At 45.6% G+C, this 21,407-nt stretch overlaps 1 protein-coding gene across 2 annotated transcripts in view; it reads left to right on the forward strand.

Annotated features, from left to right (window-relative positions):
- The window catches only part of LOC147100498 (endothelin-converting enzyme 1-like), a 312,062-nt gene that overhangs the window by 236,608 nt on the left and 54,047 nt on the right, over positions 1-21,407 (forward strand). For both annotated transcript variants that reach the window (XM_085966797.1, XM_085966796.1), the window contains 3 exons: positions 5,396-5,538; positions 7,989-8,103; positions 20,414-20,524. In XM_085966797.1, coding sequence (XP_085822923.1) covers positions 5,396-5,538; positions 7,989-8,103; positions 20,414-20,524 — 369 coding nt within the window. The remainder of the gene's footprint in view (positions 1-5,395; positions 5,539-7,988; positions 8,104-20,413; positions 20,525-21,407) is intronic.

Genomic DNA, 21,407 nt, shown 5'->3' on the forward strand with positions numbered 1-21,407 from the left:
AAGAAGTTTGCGGATGATACAAAAATTGGCCGTGTGGTTGATAATGAAGAAGAAAGCCAGACTGCAGGGAGATATCAGTGGACTGGTCAGGTGGGCAGAACAGTGGCAAATGGAATTCAATCTGGAGAAGTGTGAGGTAATGCATTTGGGGAGGGCAAACAAGGAAAGGGAATACACATTAAATGGTAGGACACTGAGTAGTGTAGAGGATCAGAGGGACCTTGGAGTGCATGTCCACAGATCCCTGAAGGTAGCAGGACAGGTAGATAAGGTGGTTAAGAAGGCATACGGGATACTTGCCTTCATTAGCCGAGGCATAGAATATAAGAGCAGGGAGGTTATGATGGAGCTGTACAAAACGCTGGTGAGGCCACAGCTGGAGTACTGTGTGCAGTTCTGGTCGCCTCACTATAGGAAGGATGTGATTGCCTTGGAGAGGGTGCAGAGAAGATTCACCAGGATGTTACCTGGGATGGAGCGCCTCAGCTATGAAGAAAGACTAAACAGGCTGGGGTTGTTTTCCTTGGAGCAAAGAAGGCTGAGGGGGGACCTGATTGAGGTGTACAAAATGATGAGGGGCATAGATAGGGTAGACAAAGAGGAACTTTTCCCCTTAGTAGGGGGGTCAATAACAAGGGGGCATAGATTCAGGGTAAGGGGCAGGAGATTTAGAGGGGATTTGAGGAGGAACTTTTTCACCCAGAGGGTGGTTGGAATGTGGAACTCAATGCCTAAAAGGGTGGTAGAGGCAGGAACCCTCACAACATTCAAGAAGCATTTGGATGAGCACTTGAAATGCCATTGCATACAAGGCTATGGACCAAATGCTGGAAAATGGGATTAGACTGGACAGGGATGGATGGGCGGCGCAGACACGATGGGCCGAAGGGCCTCTTTCTGTGCTGTAAAACTCTATGACTCTTTCAGCGAGTACATAACCACTTCGACTTGTCCAGTAACAATGTCCTCGTTGTTCAGTCATCCTTCTAATTTTCCTCATTCAATGAGCATCATCATGGTCTTTGAATTGATACCGAGCCCTGCTTAACGGCTTAATCATCATGATGGTTTATTTAAATGCATTAATTAATTCGCGGGATGTGGGTGTCGCTGACAAGGCCGGCATTTATTGCCCATCCCTAGTTGCCCTTGAGAAGGCGGTGGTGAGCCGCCTTCTTGAACCACTGCAGTCTGTGTGGTGAAGGTACTCCCACAGTGCTGTTAGGGAGGGAGTTCAAGGATTTTGACCCAGCGACGATGAACGAGCAACGATATACTTCTAAGTAAGGATGGTGTTTGATTTAGAGGTGAACTTGGAGGTGGTGGTGTTCCCATGCGCCTGCTGCCTTTGTCCTTCTAGGTGGAAGAGGTCGCGGGTTTGGGAGGTGCTGTCGAAGAAGCCTTAGCGAGTTGCTGCAGTGCATCTTGTAGATGGTACACACTGCAGCCGCGGTGCGCCGGTGGTGGAGGGAGTGAATGTTGAAGGTGGTGGATGGGGTGCCAATCAAGTGGGTTGCTTTGTCCTGGATGGTGTCGAGCTTCATGAGTGTTGTTGGAGCTGCACTCATCCAGGCAAGTGGAGAGTATTCCATCACCAAGGATCCAGCACATGACACTAGGCAAGAGATTGAGCAAACTGTCTAGACTCAGTAAGTTTGGTTGCTGTATGGACAGATCTTTAGCAAGTCTCCAGGTCACTGACCGCAACAAGTTCTAGCAGTTTTACATTTGACTTGCAGCCAGCTGCATGGGGACCTGGACTTTGGGTACCCGGAACTTATGTGCAGTGTAAAAGTCATAGAGTTATACAGCACAGAAAGAGGCCCTTCGGCCCATCGTGTCCACGCCAGCCATCAAGCCCTGTCTAATCTGGAGAAGTGTGAGGTAATGCATTTGGGGAGGGCGAACAAGGAAAGGGAATACACATTAAATGGTAGGACACTGACGTGCAGAAGATCAGAGGGACCTTGGAGTGCATGTCCACAGATCCCTGAAGGTAGCAGGACAGGTAGATAAGGTGGTTAAGAAGGCATACGGGATACTTGCCTTTATTAGCCGAGGCATAGAATATAAGAGCAGGGGGGTTATGCTTCAACTGTATAAAACACTAGTTAGGCCTCAGCTAGAGTACTGCGTGCAGTTCTGATCATCACATTACAGGAAGGATGTGATTGCTCTAGAGGGTGTGCAGAGGAGATTTATGAGGATTATGCCTGGGCTGGGGAATTTTAGCTATGAGGAAAGATTGGTTAGGCTGGGGGTTGTTTTCTTTGGAACAGAGGAGGCTGAGAGGAGACCTAATTGAGGTGTATAGAATTATGAGGGGCCTAGATAGAGTGGATAGGAAGGACCTATTTCCATTAGAAGGGTCAATAACCAGGGGGCATAGATTTAAAGTAATTGGTGGAAGGTTTAGAGGGGATTTGAGGAGAAATTTCTTCACCCAGAGGGTTGTGGGGGTCTGGAACTCACTGCCTGAAAGGGTGGTAGAGGCAGGAACCCTAACCACATTTAAAAAGTACTTGGATGTGCACTTGGGATGCTGTAACCTGCAGGGCTACGGACCAAGAGCTGGGAAGTGGGATTAGGCTGGAGAGCTCTTTGTCGGCCGGCACGGACAAGATGGGCCGAAATGGCCTCCTCCTGTGCTGTAAATTTCTATGATTCTATGGGATGGACCTTGGTCTTTCTTCATCCGGTCATTCCTATTAACTAGTCCCCGTCCGTGGCTCCAGCTTCTGGGCCCGGCCACAGACCTGAGACAGCAATCCGCCAACCCTTAGCTACAGAAGTGACCATTAGTGGCTTGCCTGCAGCAACCCGGATCTCTGGAGCAATCCACTTTCAAGTTAGGGTTTGCCGACTCTCCTGGAATTAAAGGTTAATCTCCCGGTCACTGCTGCAAGCAACCTGAGAGAAAAATCATTGGGGCGTTAAACAAGAATGGTGTTTCTTGTTTGCTTTCAACAATTTGTTTATCAGTTGTAAAAGTATTGGAGATGGGAAACACTGCCGTATAACGAGGGAGCAAAGCTGCTTGTCTGCTGGTGCATCAAATTGCAACAAAGGATCTGAAATCAGCTGAAAGGATGATCACGGCTATCGAGCAAACTTTTAACAGTCCGCAGAACTTTAAAATTTAACTTTCGAACTTTTCAATGTTAATTGAATGTTGCTAACAGTAAAACATATAACCGGCATTCAGATGCAAATGAGTGGAGTTCTGTGCAAACATTACGTACACACAACATCAACTTGTATTTATACCACGCCTTTAACATAGTAAAATGTCCCAAGGCGCTTCACAGGAGCGTTATCAAACAAAATTTGACACCCAGCCACATAAGGAGATTCTAGGACAGGTGACCAAAAGCTTGGTCAAAGAGGTTGGTTTTAAGGAGCGACTTAAAGGAGGAGAGAGAGGCGGAGAGGTTTAGGGAGGGAATTCCAGAGCTTAGGGCCCAGGCGGCTGAAGGCATGGCCGCCAATGGTGGAGCGATGGAAATTGGGGGATGCTCAAGAGGCCAGAATTAGAGGAGTGCAGATATCTCGGAGGGTTGTAGGGCTGGAGGAGATTACAGAGATAGGGAGGGGGTGAAGCCATGGAGGGATTTGAACACAACCATGAGAATTTTAAAATTGAGGCGTCGCCAGTGCTACGCTGGCCAGAGAACAGTGCGAAGCTCACAGTATAACTCTGTGCTGCAGGTACTGGTTCAAGTTGGAACATGAAGTATAACAGGAGCCTTAAACTGGAACACCCCTCACTCCATCAGACTGCCTACTTATTGGATAATACATTAAGATAGCATTGCACCATGGAAACGTAGGTGGAAGAGTCAAATCACCTATCAACAAATATAGATGGGCACCCTTTGAGCGATTGCGATTAAAATACCCACAGGAAAAGCACAGAGTTTTTGTTGAGCATCATCAGTAGGCAGGCTGTGGTTTGCATCAGAGGAGTTTGTTGGCAGTGAATGCCTACCCACATAGGACAGGTGTGTCGCTGAAGTAATAAAAGGCTGCAATATACAAAACAGCTCTCTTTGCAATTGGAACCCTGCTTAGCAACAGTGGGACCAGAGGCAGTTGCACAGAGTGTAAGCTACTTGCTCGTTCAAAGTGGCGCTCTAATTTATTGCTCGCAGTGACTTGAACACTGGGGTCAGCTGGAATATTGGCTGCTGCATGACATGCGATCGCACTGCAGCGGCGGAGTCCCGTGCTGAAGTTTGTAATGTTGTTGTGAATCTTTGGAATCCTCTACCCCAGAGGGCTGTGGCGGCTCAGGCGTTGAGTGTATTCAAGACGGAGATCGATAGATTGTTGGATATTAAGGGAATCAAGGGATATGGGGATCGGGTGGGAAGGTGGAGTTGAGGTCGAAGATCGGCCATGACCTTATTGAATGGTGGAGCAGGCTGGCAGGGCAATGCAAGTAAATGTTCTTCACGTGTATATTTACTTAACAAACATCGCCCACCATTCAGTAACTAAGTACAGCACTCACAACGATCGGAAAACACTCGCAAACTCCGCTTTTCCTCATCATTTTGCCAACAAACACACAAAAAGGTTAAAGTTCACCTGCGAACGCCGTGAGACGGAGTATTGAGATCACATGACCAACGACAGTGTCTGTTACTCATTTTAATTTTAATAATCAGTGATCCAATTGTCCACATGTGGCTAATATATTGGGCAACACTGGTCTCGTCTACCCACGGTCAGTGTAAGTGGAGCCGACCTTTAATCGTTACCGCGAATCTTTCACCAGCTTAATTCCTTTTCATCTTTTGCTGTCCTTCATCTTTTATTCCATGCTGATTTTTTTTTAAAAAAGAAATGTAATTTGTTCCCAAAACAACAACAACATGGATGACTTCGCTCTCGGGATATCGCCTGATCCCCCCCCACAAAGTGAGGTAAACCTTCACCACACGGACTGCAGCGGTTCAAGAAGGCGCCTCACCACCACCTTCTCGAGGGTAATTAGGGATGGGCAATAAATGCTGGCCTTGCCAGCGATGCCCACATCCCATAAAAACAAATTAAAAAAAACAGATCTTTCCTTCTCCCCTATCCTCCACCCCCTCAACTTCTTCTACAATTTTTGAATTGGGACATTGCACCGACTGAAGGTTAGAAAGGATTGGTTTCTAAAATAGCTTCAGAGTTGAGAGTTTTCTCTCTTTGGGTTTTTAATAATCATTTGGCACTTCTTGCTTGCTTGCGGTGTGTGGAGCCTATAAATATTAATGCCGCGATGGTTCGTGCTCGGATTTCTAAGCCCACATGAATCGAGTTCATGCCTCTTAGTCATTCTGGAACATTCTTGTCTCCTCTCCGTGGCCTATTTTTATTTAGTAATAATCCCCGTTTTCTTTTTCAGGTGTTAGCTCCAGTTGTCGATTGGCTGCCGTTGCTTTCCGCTATCTTCTACCCAGTTGAGCTGAATGACTCGGAGCCTGTGGTTGTCTATGCAAAGGAATATCTGCAGAAGGTCTCTGACCTCATTAACTCCACCGATAAATGGTTAGAGTCCATCTCCTTTATCTTTCTTTCTTCCTGTTCTTTTGTGTTCAGTGCATAATAGAAAGATGACGCCAGAATTGGATCTTGCTCCCGCTCTCGTTGCAGCTGCCCGGGATGTGCCTGTTTTGGTGTAATGTGAAGGCACAATAACATTACGAGGGAAAAGTCAAAGCCTTCGTATTATTTGCCATTGGGAGCTCACTAACAAATGCTCTCAACTCTTGAGAAATTCTGTCGTGAAAAGCATGAAAGACGTACGTTTATAAAGCACTCTGTCGTGTCTTTTAGAAAAGTCTCAAATACTTCACACGTAATGAATTACTTCAAAATGCAGACTGTTGTTAGGTAGGCAAACATGGCAGCCATTTTGTGTAAATCAAGATCCCAGCAGAAGCAATGAGGGAAGCGCGCAGGTAATCTATTTTGGTGGTGCTGGTTGAAGGGCTCACCTACAACCCCCAAGAATCACCAGGTATTGCCATGGGATCTTTAACCTCCACTTGTATCACCGTACCTCAGTTTAGTGCCTCATCCGAAGGACAATGTCTCCAAAAATGCAGCACTCTTTTTAAGTACTGCATTGATCTGTCTGCCTAGACTGCGAGCTCAGACTCCAGACGTGGGGCTCCAGCCCACAGACTCTGATCCACAGCTACTACAGGAAACTTTCTGGTATCCGGCACTGACGGGACCGAGCTGGTGCCGTCCCATCAAAACTGCTGTAGAAACCAGCGCTAATGTTAAAACATACGGAGCTTCTGAGCTCCGTGTGAAGCAACAAACCCTGTTGCTTAGCAACAGCTTCAAAACAGTCAGCTGCAGCGTGCAAGCGTCTCTGTAGCTAAGCAACAGCTTCAGCTAGACCTTTCAGAGCCACGACTGGAGAAAAAAAGCAACGAAAAGAAAAAAAACTTAGCTGAACCGACTCCTGAATTTTGCTGGTGGATAGAGCTTTCCGGACATTTAACCTCTGGATAAACAAAAGTTTCCTGTAGTGCTATCAACTGAGCCAAGCTGCACCATAACTTATCCAGAGGGACCTTGGAGTGCATGTCCACAGATCCCTGAAAGCAGCAGGACAGGTTGTTAAGGTGGTTAAGAAGGTATACGGGATACTTGCCTTTATTAGCCGAGGCATAGAATATAAGAGCAGGGAGGTTATGCTTCAACTGTATAAAACACTAGTTAGGCCTCAGCTAGAATACTACGTGTAGTTCTGGTCACCACATTACAGGAAGGATGTGATTGCACTAGAGGGAGTGCAGAGGAGATTTACGAGGATGCTGCCTGGGCTGGGGAATTTTAGTTATGAGGAAAGATTGGATAGGCTGGGGTTGTTTTCTTTGGAACAGAGGAGGCTGAGGGGAGACCTAATTGAGGTGTATAAAATTATGAGGGGCCTAGATAGAGTGGATAGGAAGGGCCTATTTCCCTTAGCAGAAGGGTCAATAACCAGGGGCATAGATTAAAAGTAATTGTTCGTAAGTTTAGAGGGGATTTGAGGAGAAATGTTTTCACCCAGAGGGTGGTGGGGGTCTGGAATTCACAAAGGCTGGTAGAGACAGAAACCCTCATCACATTTAAAAATTACTTGGATATGCACTTGAAGTGCCGTAACCTACAGGGCTACGGACCAAGTGCTGGAAAGTGGGATTAAGGTGGATAGATAGCTCTTTGTCGGCCGGCACGGACAAGATGGGCCGAATGGCTTCCTTCTGTGCTGTAAATTTCTATGATTTTATGATCACGCTGGCAACTCCTTATCTTCCTCCTATAGTCTGCAGTATTTTGGAGCCAAGCTTGTTGGGAACAAATCATTACTGGATTTATCTCCACTTCTTTCCTTACATCACAACACTGACTACAAAATACTTAATTGGCCATAAAGCACTTTGGGACATCCTGAGGTTGTAAAAGGTGCTGTATAAATGCAAGTTATTTCTTTCTCTCCGTCTCTCACTCTTTCTCTCTCACTCTTTCTCTCCCACTCTTTTTCTCGCCCCCTCCCTCGCCAACCTTGTTGATGACCTCAGTATCAACTTTGACCCTTCACTTAGGCCCCTCCATTTAAGAAAAAAGTCCTGAGTGCTTTATGAAGTGCTGTTTGTTTTCGGAGTTCTTGGGCCATTGAATGTTCCACATTACCCGTTTTTCTGGAATAGTCTCGGTGTTGCAACACCCGCTCACCATTTTCATTCATTTTTAAAAATTATCATTTGGTGCTTCCAGCAAAAAACATGAAAGCATTTCCCCCCAAATGCACTGACTTTGCAATATATTTGAGGACTGGGTTGACCCTCGTGATTTTAGCCTGCCCTCCTCTCACACTACCCCAACCCTTCCTCAACTCGCATTGCTGCGGTTGTTATGTTCCCGGGTCGCTCTCGCTGCTGTGCGGTCAGTTTATGTTAATGAAGGACTGCAAGTGACTCAAATGTTGCTTCTTCCAGCATTCTCAACAACTACATGGTATGGAATGTGGTGAAGAAAACTGCCTACAATCTGGATCATCGCTTCCAGGATGCTGAGGAAAAGCTTATCATGGCCATGTCAGGAACTAAAAAGGTGAGCAGGGAACCGTCGAGATCCGTCGGTCACGACTACAGTACAGAGCACGGCATAATGTCTAACGAGCAATTCTCCATTCGCACTCATTTGCGTGCCTGTTTAAAGAAGGATTGCCATAACTCCAAGCCATTCCAAATTTGGTTCAATCTAGGAAGCATTCAGATCCATTCCTGGTTTTCTCTTTGGGTTTTTTTCCCTCTGAATTCTGGATTTGACAAGAATCCTGGACTGGATCAGTGACGCTGGATGAGAGGCCGGTTTTTACACTTGCAGCATTGATTCCGATGTTTTAACATTTGGGCCTGGCTGTGAGATTCGATTGACTGCGGTCGGTGAGGATTCGAAAGAATTTTCTGACCGAAGTGGCGCTGTTTAGACCCAGTTTAACTATGCCAGTGTCCTCAGTCACAATTCCAGGTCATTTTGAAATCCATTCTGGAGGAGATGCTACTTCTCTGTCCTATGGTGAATTTACTGAACATCTTTGGTTTTGTTTTAAACATTATTAAAATCTTACCGGTCCTTTTAAGCTCTATAAATTACTGACTATAATGTCTGACACGTCTTGGTGTTTGTGTGTGCCCTTTGTAAAGCTGAGTTGGTGGAATTGGATGCAGTGTGAGGGAGTGAAACAGCAGCAAATCCCATGATTTTTTTAATTTAATGTGCAGAAGAAATCTAGAAATTTTAATTTTTGATTCCTCGTATGAATCCCAAACATTAATTAAAAAATACATTATCCAAAAATTGCAAGGCTCCCAATCACGATGGTTGGCCACGTGGCAACAGGCCGATAAATACAGGAGCTGGTAAGGGTCAGAGTACAACGCCAGGGCCTTGAGGCGTCTGCGACCAGCCTGCTTTGGACTGCTGCCTGACCGACAACCTTCTGGAAGTTTTTTTTTTAGACGGACATTTGCTGCATCTAATTTTTCTGGCAGATTTGGGGGACATGTTTCCGGAGCAGTGGGACTGGCTATGTGACATCTGAGAATTTGGGCAGGATCTGAAACTGCTGGAGCCCTGCGCTATTTTCCACCTGGCCTCTGAGGCCAACATCAAGTGCGCTCAGACAGGACGTGCGGGCATTTCGTTAATTTGTTCAGTTTAATTTAAATTGCATTAAAGGATTTTTTAAAAATTCATTCTTGGAATGTGGGCGTTGCTGGCAAGGCCGGTGTTTATTGCCCATCCCTAGTTGCTCTCGAGAAGGTGGTGGTGAAGGTGAACCACCGCAGTCTGTGTGGTGAATTGGTTGCATGTATTTGAGTCGGAGGCGAGTCCTCAACTCCCCATGTCCCAGAGAAAGGGTTTTCACTTTCACAGATGTCTGTGTAAATATGTAGTGCTCCTAGGGAATGAACAGAGAATCGTCAGTTTATTTTAGCTACTGTTTCTCCTGTACTTTTAAGTAATACTGCTCATCTCCAAAAAGTGTCGGGATAACCCTACCCACTGTAAAAGTCGGATAGTCAGGTGGTGAAGAATAGCGTACTGGAGCCTAATCCTTAATTGCTTACAAATCTTTATTCACAGAGACACACACTACATACTGTGTACCCCCAAGCAATGTTACCGCTAAGTTTTTTGGGATGCACGGCCTATTCAAATTATCGCGCACGCACGGTTTTTTTCCCGTTATGAAGCCGTTGAGCGGCCTGCGCGGGACCTCCAGATCGCTGAGCAGCCGCACAGCTTAACGGGAACATTGCCCTCCCAAGATAAGCTTGCAACCCTGCCCCAGCCGACTCCCATATATATGAGAGCAAGAGAATCCCCAATTAATTCCCTGCCTATAATTAACACGAAAGACTCGCACTTTAACTGCCAAACAAATTTATTAAACAGTGAAAGAACATACAAATAGCAACAGCAGTAACATTTATTTTTACACTAGCTATTACACCTAGCGAGCTCCTCGAGTCATAGAAAATAATAAATAGTTCATAACTGCTGCAACATACGATCATATAAGCAATATTCTTAAATACATACATTCCTTTCTTTTTCTCACCATCTACTGAAGCTGGCTGGCCTAACGAGTTCTGTTTGAAGAGTCAAACAGACTTGCCAATTTAAACAAGGCAGGTTAATAAATACTTTCAGGAAAGCAACTGGAACCAAGCAGATTTACATGGTATTAACAGCACAGAAACAGGCCATTCGGCCCAACAGGTCTGTGCCGGTGTTTATGCTCCACACGAGCCGCCTCCCACCCTCCTTCATCTCACCCCATCAACGTATTCTTCCATTCCTTTTTCCCTCATGTGTTTATCCAGCTTCTCCTTAAATGTATCTCTGCTATTCGTCTCAACCACTCCCTGTGGTAGCGAGTTCCACATTCTCACCACTCTCTGGGTAAAGAAGTTTCTCCTGAATTCCCGATTGGATTTATTAGTAGCTATCTTATATTTATGTCTCCCACGCAAGTGAAAACATTTTCTCTGCGTCTACCCTATCAAACCTCTTTATAATCTTAAAGGCCTCTATCAGGTCACCCCTCAGCATTCTCTTTTGTAAAGAAAAGAGCCCCCCAGCCTGCTCAATCTTTCGTCTCAGTTCTGGTATCATAGAGTCAGAGTCATAACGGCACAGAAGGAGGCCATTTGGCCTATCGAGTCCATGCCGGCTCTTTAGAGTAATCCAGTCAGTCCCATTCCCCCGCTCTATCTCCGTAGCCCTGCAGGTTTATTTCCCTCGAGTGCCTATCCAGTCTCCCCTTGAAAACATTGAGTGTCTCCACTTCCGTCGGCAGCGAGTTCCAGGTCCTCACCACTCGCTGCATAAAAAAAATTTCCTCACTTTCCCCTGTATCTCTTGCCCAAATCCTTAATCTGTGTCCCCTAGTCCTTGTAACATCAACTAGTGGGAACAGCCTTTCTCCGTCTAGCCGATCCAAACCCGTCATAATCTCGTACACCTCTATCAAATCACCCCTCAACCTCCTTTGCTCTAATGAAACAAATCCAGCTTCTCCAACCTGTCCTTGTAGCTAAGATCCCCCATCCCCGGAACCATTCTGGTAAATCTCCTCTGCACCCTCTCAAGGGCCTTCACATCCTTCCTAAAGTGTGGTGACCAGAACTGGATGTAATACTCCAGTTGTGGCCTAACCAGCGCTTTATAAAGGTTCAGCATAACTTCTCTACTTTTGTACTCAATACCTCTATTTATGAAGCCCAGGATCCCATATGCTTTGCTAACCACTCTCAATATGTCCCGCCACCTTCAGGGACCTATGCACATTAACTCCCAGGTCCCTCTGTCCCTGCACACTCTTTAAAACTGTGCCATTAAGTGTATATTGCCTCTCCCTGTTCTTTCTGCCAAAATACATCACCTCACACTTCTCTGTATTAAATTCCATCTGCCGCTTGTCTGCCCATTCTGCTAGCCTTTCTATGTCCTGTTGCAGTCGATTGGTATCATCTTCACTGCCACACCCACAAGTTTGGTGTCATCGGCAAATTTAGAAATTCTACTCTGTATTCCAATATCCAGGTAATTTTTATCAAAAAAACAGTAGCCCCAGCACTGACCCTTGGGGAACACCACTGTCTACCATCCTCCAGTCTGAAAAACAGCCATTTACCACAACTCACTGTTTTCTGTCCTTAAGCCAATTCCTTATCCAAGCTGCCACTGACCCACCTATTCAATGAGCCTTAATTTTGTTAACCAGCCTTCTATGTGGTACTTTGTCAAACGCCTTCTGAAAATTCATATAGACAACATCCATTGCATTCCCTTCATCAATCCTCCATTACTTCAAAAAATTCAATTAGATTAGTCAAACACAATCTGCCTTTAACAAATCCGTGTTGGCTCTCCTTAATTAGCTTAAACCTCTCCAAGTGCCCGTTAATTTTTTCCTTGATTATTGTTTCTAAAACTTTACCCACCACTGATGTTAAACTGACCGGCCTGTAGTTACTGGGATTGTCCTCACACCCTTTCTTGAACAATGGTGTCACATTTGCCACTTTCCAATCCTTGGGCACTTCCCCCGCATCTAGGGAAGATTGGAAAATTATGGCAAGCCCTTCCGCTATATCCTCCCCCAATTCCCTTAGCAACCTGGGATGCAAGCCATCTGGACCAGGCGACTTATCCACTCTAAGCATACCCAGCCTTTCTAGTACATCCTGTCTATCAGTTTTCACCCCTTCCATTGTTTCTACCGATATTTTGTCAGCATCCATCCACCTCCTTAGTAAACACCCATACAAAGTACTCATTGTATTCTAGCCTTGCCCTGCGCCTCTAAGCATATATCACCTTCTTTGTACCTAATAGGCCCCACCCTGCCTCTTACTACCCGCTTACTGTTTACATGCCGGTAGAAGATTTTTGTTAACTGCCATTCTCCTCTTATATTCTCTCTTTGCCAATCTTCTTTTCATTTTCACATCCCCTTTCAACTTATTGTATTTGGTTTAGTTCTCCCTTGAATAATTCACCTGACATGCATCATACACCCTCTTTTTTTGTTTTGTTTTGTTTTATCATCTTCTCTATCTCCCTTGTCATCCAAGGAGCCCTTGCTTTAGTTCCCTTACCCTTCCCTCTTGTTGGAATGTACCTAGCCTGTACTTGGAACATCTCCTCCTTAAAGATGACCCATTGTTCCGTTACAGTTTTTCCTGTCAGTCTTTGGTTCCATTTTACCCTAGCTAGATCCTTTGGCATCCCATTGAAGTTAGCCCTATTCCAGTTTAGAAGTTCCACTCCAGATTGTTCCTTGCTCCTCTCCTTTGCTAGTCCAAATCTTATGATACGATGATCACTCGTACCCAAGTGTTCTCCCACAGACACTTGGTCGGCCTGGCCCACCACATTCCTAGCACCAGATCCAGCAATGCGTCTTTCCTATCATTCTAGTAACTCTTTTTTGCACTTCCTCCAGTGCCTCTTCATAATACAGGAAACTTTTTTTTATCCGGCACCGACGGGACCGACGTGGTGCCGGTTCATCAAAAATTCCAGACGCTATAGTAAAAGATACGGAGAGCTGACCGCTCCGTATAAAGCAACAAACCCTGTTGCTTAGCAACAAGTGCAGAACAATGGCCACAAGTTCCAAGCGTCTCTGTAGCTTAGCAACAGCTGCAGCCACACCCTTGCACAGCAACAGATGGAGGAAGGCAAGTACAATATGAAGTAAAACCTTCTCCTGAATTTTGCCGGTTAACCGAGATTTCTGGTTATTTAGGTGCCGGTAAATCGGAAGTTTCCTGTATGGGTTAATTAATTATTTAAGTAACCGACTTGTTTTTTGTTTAAAGTGGCAATCAAATATTTGAACAAATCTCAAGATGTTTGTATTTGAATTGAATGGCTTGGTCCAGCCCTCACGGTCTGAGACGAACCGACCGGTTATGTTGGCAGGACCTGTTGGGCCGAATGGCCTGTTTCTGTGCTGTAAATACTATGTAAGACGTTAACAGTTGTATCAAGTTAAGCTGAGATGTGATTTCTGGAAATGAAGCTTGTTTTTAACCCCTTGTGTACCATGACATAATTTAAAGAAGCCAGTGCACAAAAGAATTTCAGAAGAACGAGTTAAATGTTCATACTCCGTGTAGCTTCAAGACAGGAGTGACTTTTCCGATGCCTTTTGGTGCAAATACTGGGATATGTGCATCCTGCTGGAGAAGGAAAGTAGTGCAGCTATAAGAAAATATGGTCGTGTATACTTAGTGACGGCATCTCCATTCCTGGATCCTTTTTATATGGATCACAATCTTTGCACGCAGTCTATAGAACACCTACATTACAGGTGTAGTTTACATGCATTGACAGTGATGCTGCACCTGGGAGAAGAGGCTGTAACAGCGTTGACATGTTGCGCACCCATACATACAGGAAGAGAGGGCAACCCCAGTGGGAACACATGATAGCCATAGACTGTAGTGGCCTCAGCCCCTGCTCCGACAGATAGACAGCGGGTGTGAGCCATGCTAGGCGAGATAGAGCAGCAATAGAGACACATGGCATGCCCACACTTGGGCAGGAAGAGAAGGTGCAATAGCGGGGGCCCATGGCAGGGAAAGGGCAGATGCTGAGCATTTCAGTCTGACATTGCCTTAAGCCTTTGCTTGATACAACAATGAGAAGAAGAAAAGGTGGTTGAATCTATCTCGCTGAGCATGGCTCACGCCCTCTGATTGCAGCAACCCCTCATGCCAGCTCTATGCTGTGTTGACAGCTCCATAACGCTTGGAAAGTGTAGAACATGGGCTAGTTTGAGCATAATGAGAATAACGAGAGAATTTTACTATAATACTAATAATAAAGGCTGTAACAAGGTTTGGAAAAGCTTTAAACCCTCTTTGCCTGTTTTTATTCCAACAAGTTCTCTTCCATAGAAGCTTATCTGGTGCGAGCTTGAATCCATGGCTCTGAGGCACAAAGCCCATAGGAAAGGAATGCTGTCTGTGCAGCATTCTAATAGGTGTTTAGAGGACGCACCAGGGCTTTGTTAAAATAAGAAGCCTATCTGTCGGAGCAGGGGCTGAGGGCACTACAGTCGTGGCCTCCATGTCTCCACACTTTTAGAAACAAGGAAGGATGTCCGCACTTTGCACAGATTCTTAGCATCAATATAACCTACACACCATTGATTCGGGGACTATATCGGGACTTCAACTGAACTGTGTTTTAGGTGAAAGCAAGCGATTTGCAGATGATTATCATAAAAATCTTGAATCTTACAGCACAGAAGGAGGCCATTCGGCCCATCGGCCCATCGTGCCTGTGCCGGCTCTTTGAAAGTCCTATCTAATTAGTCCCAGTCCCCCACTCTTACCCCATAGCCCTGCAAATTTTTCATTTGCAAGTATTTATCCAATTCCCTTTTGAAAGTTACTATTGAATCTGCTTCCACCACTCGTTCAGGCAGTGCGTTCCAATTGCCTTTTAGTTTTATGATGCTTCATCAGATTGTAACAGAGAGCACTGAGAGAACAAGGAACACGATATGTCTCCTGATAAACTCGTAAACAAATTCAAACCCTGTGCTTTTGGTCATAGTATGTCCAGCAGGTGACGGGTTAATGCGTGGCTGTACTATGTAATTGAAAGCCATTTGCAGATAATATCAGCTTCATCGTTCCTTCATCGTCGCTGGGTCAAAATCCTGGAACTCCCTCCCTAACAGCACTGTGGGAGCACCTTCACCACACGGACTGCAGCGGTTCAAGAAGGCGGCTCACCACCACCTTCTCAAGGGCAGTTAGGGATGGGCAATAAATGCTGGCCTTGTCAGCGACGCCCACATCCCATGAACAAATAATTTTTTTTTAAATCGGAGAGTAAGGGACAGACTTCCTTGAAAGAGTCAAGTGAGTAACATGCTGTAACTATTTGGACCGGGAGTCTGAAATTGCAGGAAGCATCCTCTCCTACCGTCAGATCTTGGCTGACCTGATGACCTCTGCTCTGTGGGTTAAAGACTCACGGGCACCACTTTTGTACCAGCACCGGTTCAGGAAGTTGAGAAAAAGGCCGGGTCGTCGTGTTTGCTTTGTGTTTGTGCTTATAAATAATCTTTCGGAAATGCCTGTGACCAGCCAACACTGCACGCTGCCTTCTAAAAATCAGATCAAATAAGTTCAGAGTTTCTGAAAATCTTATTTAGTGATCGTAAACAAGATATTTAACCCTTTAAATGCTGGTCACGGCGCTTGCTTAACTGGGAGCGCAAGTGAGTGTAACTTACCGAGCCCCAACTCCTTTAAGTCTTGACGACATTATCGGAGGAAGTGGTCCGAGGGAGTTACTGAGCTGAAGTTTCAAAGGGAGCAGGATTATTATCAAAGGCGCACTGTTTATCCCTGCGAGGACTGCAGCATTTAAACGATTTATGTTCCCTCGTCTCCCTCACAGTGTCGCTCGGTAACAACTCCAGCTGCTTTCTTGTCACCAACATCGGCACCGTTCCAGATGATCTCCCCTCCTATCCTGGGGGCACGAGTTCTAATGTGGTGGCCTGGTGCAAAATTTAAATGATTCTTCCTAATCAGGAATGAAAGGAAGGAATCTTTCCATGATTTCCAAAGGACAGGGACATATTGCTGCAATTACCGCAGGTGGAAGGCCAAATATCAACACACCAGGGCTTTGTTAAAATAAGAAGTTTCATCTGTGGGAACAGGGGGAGAGGAGAGTTGTGACCTCAATGTCTGCATGCTTTTAGAAACCAGGACAAACTTACTCACTTTACACAGCTTCTTAGCATCAATATACCCCACACACCATCGATTCCAAGCTTGATCAGGGGTTTCACTAAACATTCTAAGTTTTAAGTGAAAGCAAGAACTTTGGAGATGACCTTTTAAAAGGGCAGCTGCCTGTTTTGAGATAAATATTACTTTTATGATATTTCATCAAATTTGTGTTGGAGAGCATTGTGAGAACAAGGAGCACAATATATGTCTCCTGATCAATTCTTAAAACAAATGGCAAATTCAAACCCCGTGTTTTTGGTCATCGGTCCAGCAGGTGAAGGGTTAATGCTGTCTGACTGCCTGGTTGCACCATGCAATTGAAAGCCATTTGCGGGCAATGTCCTAAGGTGCCTACAACCAGATGAGACTGGCCTCCGATGAATTGGACTGTCCATTGCTTTGGTAGTTTCTCCCCCCCGAAGATATTTTCCTCCATTAATCCTTCTTGATCTCCTCACACTATGAATTTATCGAGTCGACAGCACAGAAACAGGCCATTCAGCCCAGCGGGTCCACACCAGTGTTTATGCTCCACACGAGCCTCCTCCCACCCCTCTTCATCACAGCCAATCAGCTTATCCTTCTATTCCTTCCTCCCTCGTGTGTTTATCTAGCTTCCACTTAAATGCATCTATGCTGGTCACCTCAACTATTCCTTGTGGTAGCGAGTTCCACATTCTCACCGCTCTCTGGGTCATTTCTCCTGAATTCCCTACTGAATTTATTATTGACTATCTTATATTTATGGCCCCTAGTTCTGGTCTCGCCCGCAAGTGGAAACATCATCTCTACGTAATAGACCCCCCCGCCACCACCCACACCAGTGTGCCCACCCACCAACTTGGAAATAAAATGGAGGCCCAAGAGACAGGGTACAGACCATTACAAAGTATTTACAGCACAGAAACAGGCCATTCGGCCCAGCGGGTCCATGCCAGTGTTTATGCTCCACACGAGCCTCCTCCCACCCCTCTTCATCACAGCCAATCAGCTTATTCTTCTATTCCTTTCTCCCTCGTGTGCTTCTCTAGCTTCACCTTAAATGCAGCTATGCTATTTGCCTCATTTCTTTTGCCTAATTGGCTACGAACGTGGCCGGTGTTTAGGTCAGGGGCAGGTGTTTACGCCAGAAGCCCGTGTACGAATATGTGGCCTCGCACAGCTCCTGAGGTGCTCACCCCAGCTTGTGTCTGCAAGGAGGAGTCCAGCATCAGCTGCTGCCGCCTTCCCTGCGAGCAGGTAAATCACCGGGGAAACCGCAGCATCTCCAGCACAACAAGAAAATACTGCAGATGCTGGAAATCTGAAATAAAAACAGAAAATGCCAGAGATACTCAGCAGGTCAGGCAGCATCTGTGGAGAGAGAAACAGAGTTAACGTTTCAGGTCGATGACCCGTCGTCAGAACTGGAAAAAAGCAGGAAATGGAACAGATTTTTAAGCAAGTGTAGGGGCTGGTAAATGGGGGAGGGGGTGAAAGAACAAAAGGGAAGGTCTGTGATAGGATAGAAGGCAGGAGAGGTTAAGAGACATTAAGAGACATTAAGAGATATTCAAGACAAGAGGAGGTGGTAATGGGACAGGTTAAGAAACAAAGGATGGTTCTAGATGAAGTGTGAATTGCGCGGGCAGAATGAGAGACAGCTGCCATGTGGGAGAGAAAAAAAGAAAACACAAAAAAAAAGTGTGGAAAAAAATATATATATAGGATAGGGGCCGAGGTGATGACCTGTAGTTGTTGAACTCTATGGCATCTCCAGGCCTTTCTTGGGTGCAGCTTAAGGGGCCCGCTCAGAGCGTCACTGCTGGAGGCCTGCAGCTAAAGCCCAGCCTTCCCAGTTGTAGCCGGTTCCTGGCCCCCAAGTGCAAAAAGGGGCAAGAAGAAATTTAACTTGAATGGATCGCCACCAAAGTAAAAGATTCCGGCCAGTTTCGACAGTGCTGCGCCTTCCGATCTGCCAGGCCAGCGGAGATGAACTTAGTGCATGCTTCAAAACCTTTTTTTAAATAAGAGTCGCTGCAGCAATTTGAACCAATCCCTCAGCATGGAGGTTGAATGCTCTGCAGTCGGAGCTTCGGGGCCATTTGACATCAGTTTTAATTAATTATGTTTTCTTGTGTCCCGCCAGCATTTCACAACCATTATCAAAACAGAACTGAATACTCCCACTGGGAGCGTGCACTCTTGTGTCATTCCGCAGTGGTTGCTGGTGTGGGACGTGGGCTTCTGATCTGAGATTAGAGCCTGAACGCGTTCACTGAGCAGCTCAAGTGTGCAGCCTTGTCGTTTGTTTTCTTGTTTCAGTATCTGCGGGTTCAAACTTTGCGCCTTTCCTCACTTTTAACCAGAGCTGATCGTGCGGGAGGCTTTTACAATCAGTTGGGAGCCAAGAGTTGCACAAACGGACGATTCTTCACAGTTCTATAGCATTTGAGGGAGTCTAGAGACTGCATAAAACGCACAAGCTCCCATCATTTTTCATTTTCTAGTACTTTGTTTTCTCTCCTCCTCTCCTGATGATGCTGACTCCAGGTAGAATTTGGTCCCACCTGATGATGCTGACTCCAGGTAGAGTTTGGTCCCACCCAGTGATGCTGACTCCAGGTAGAGTTTGGTCCCACCCAGTGATGCTGACTCCAGGTAGAGTTTGGTCCCACCCAGTGATGCTGACTCCAGGTAGAATTTGGTCCCACCTGATGATGCTGACTCCAGGTAGAGTTTGGTCCCACCTGATGATGCTGACTCCAGGTAGAGTTTGGTCCCACCCAGTGATGCTGACTCCAGGTAGAGTTTGGTCCCACCCAGTGCTGCTGACTCCAGGTAGAGTTTGGTTCCACAGCCATCCAAGTGCCCATTCACGTGTGAGCCTAGACACTCAATGCAACTGGGTTCTTCAATCATGAGGGTTAGTCACAGCTGAGTCCAATCCTATCCTCATCACGTGTACTGGGGCGATCAAGAGTGGGAGACCTGACTGATTGTGTTTTCCATTCCCATTCCCTACCTAGGTGAGACACATCATTACATCCTCACCATTGCCCCATTGAGACCGGAAGAAATACTTTCAATAATCAGCTCAATACAAGCATCGGCAGTGATCCCGACCTCTTGATTTTTGTGCAGCATTCCAATCTGTTATCCATCTGTAAACAATATTGTCTTGTGCTAGCTAATCTGACTACAACATTGACTGTACAATAGGTTTTTTTGTCCTGATGCACAACAGCATTGGAAATACCACCAGAGCTGTGAGATTGGCTGTGCATTATGGGATAAATAATAATTATCGAATATATCACAGCCATAATATTAAAGCCAGAAAAATATTTCCTTTTTTAAGGTACTGGATTACTGGGACTGATTGTGATCTTCTTTTGTCTCTAGCCCAGCCTTATGAGATGTCAATCTCTCCTGAGTTTGAGCTGTCTCAAACCAGTTCCTAATGGACAAAAGTCAAAAGAGTTAAACTGCCCATAATTGAGACCTAGCTGGTACTAAGTTGGGATCTCATTTAGAAAAGGCCCGAAGCAAAGATGGTGATGGAAATGGAAATCTAACTCTGGTAGTTAGGGGGTGCCATTCTGAGATGCACTGGGGGTCAGTGCGTGTAGTTTGATTGGGGGTAATTCACGCTGTTGACGCCCGTCACACACCCCGCTCAATTCTCCTTGCCATTGACTTCATCGTAACCATAGTGACCAGGCTCCTGGAGGCGTATTCGGCCAATTCCATCAGTGGTTTAGTAAAAACACAAATATTTTCTGAATGCAATTCCACTGTGGGCATAATTCCTCATTGGTTTGATTATACGTGATTGAATTCCAAGGTTTCTATATCTTTTTGAAGGGTATGTGTTCTAAACTGCATCAACTCTGGGCTGTTGCTATCAAAGAACAGAAGCATTGGGAATGCCGGTATAATCCATGGCAAGCTGTGTCCGGCTGTGCATAGGGGTGGGGAAGAGCTTCAACCAGCATCCGTCTCGGCCAGAACCCAGCAGCTATATTCTGGCTGAATCTTTGTTAATCCTCTTAACTTGCCATAACCCTTGTCCTTTCCTCACTCTCTTACTCCTCCAGACATGCAGTACTCGATGGAAGACATGTGTCAGCGACACTGATGGCACCCTTGGGTTTTCACTCGGAGCTTTGTTTGTCAAAGCAACATTTTCAGAGGACAGCAAGCAAATCGTAAGTCGAGACTGTCAATGTTGCATGCTCGCTCTAATTGTGAATAACTGGAGATCTGTTCTCTGTGCTGATTTATTTTGAACCTTTATTTAAACGGTGGGTCGCAGTGATATTGAGGAAACTGTTTTGGGGCCTTTGCTGACTCTTAACGGTGTAAATGCACTAAATTACTGTCAATCCACCCCATCATTAGCTCACAGTGCTCCAGCCTCAGTCTGAATGTAGTCACGCCACTCCCTCAGCAACTCCTCCAACCCGCCTCCCCCAATAGTACCGTCAGCGCTCACTAGGGGAAAACAGAAAACTTAACAAAGTGATGGCAAAGGCAAACCTAATCATTTGTAAATGTGTTTTATTAATCAAATCCCATGCAATGTTTAAATACATTACAAACTACCTGGCACCTGGAAAGTTTAAACATTGAGGAGCTTAAACAGTTGTGTACATTTGGGTATCACTACACAGTAAAAGAAACAACTTGTATTTATATAGTGCCTTTCACAATCTCAGGACGTCCCAAAGCGCTTTACAGCCAATTAAGTACTTTTGAAGCGTAGTCACTTTTGTTATGTGGGAAACATAGCAGCCAATTTGTGCACAGCAAGCTCCCACAAACAGAAATGTGATAATGACCAGATAATCTGTTTTGGTGATGTTGGTTGGGGGATATTTATTGGGCAGGACACCAGAGAAAACTCTCCTGCTCTTCTTATAATAGTGCCATGGGATCTTTTACGTCCGCCTGAGAGAGCAGACGGGTCCTCGGTTTAACGCCTCATCCGAAAGCCGGCACCTCCGACAGTGCAGCACTCCCTCAGCACTGCACTAGAGTGTCGGCCTGGATTTTGTGCTCAAGTCTCTGGAGTAGGATTTGAACCCACAA

The sequence above is a fragment of the Somniosus microcephalus genome, chromosome 25 (genome assembly GCF_052327205.1).
Source record: "Somniosus microcephalus isolate GS21.2 chromosome 25, FLI_Smic_1.0, whole genome shotgun sequence".
NCBI classification, from domain to species: domain Eukaryota; kingdom Metazoa; phylum Chordata; class Chondrichthyes; order Squaliformes; family Somniosidae; genus Somniosus; species Somniosus microcephalus.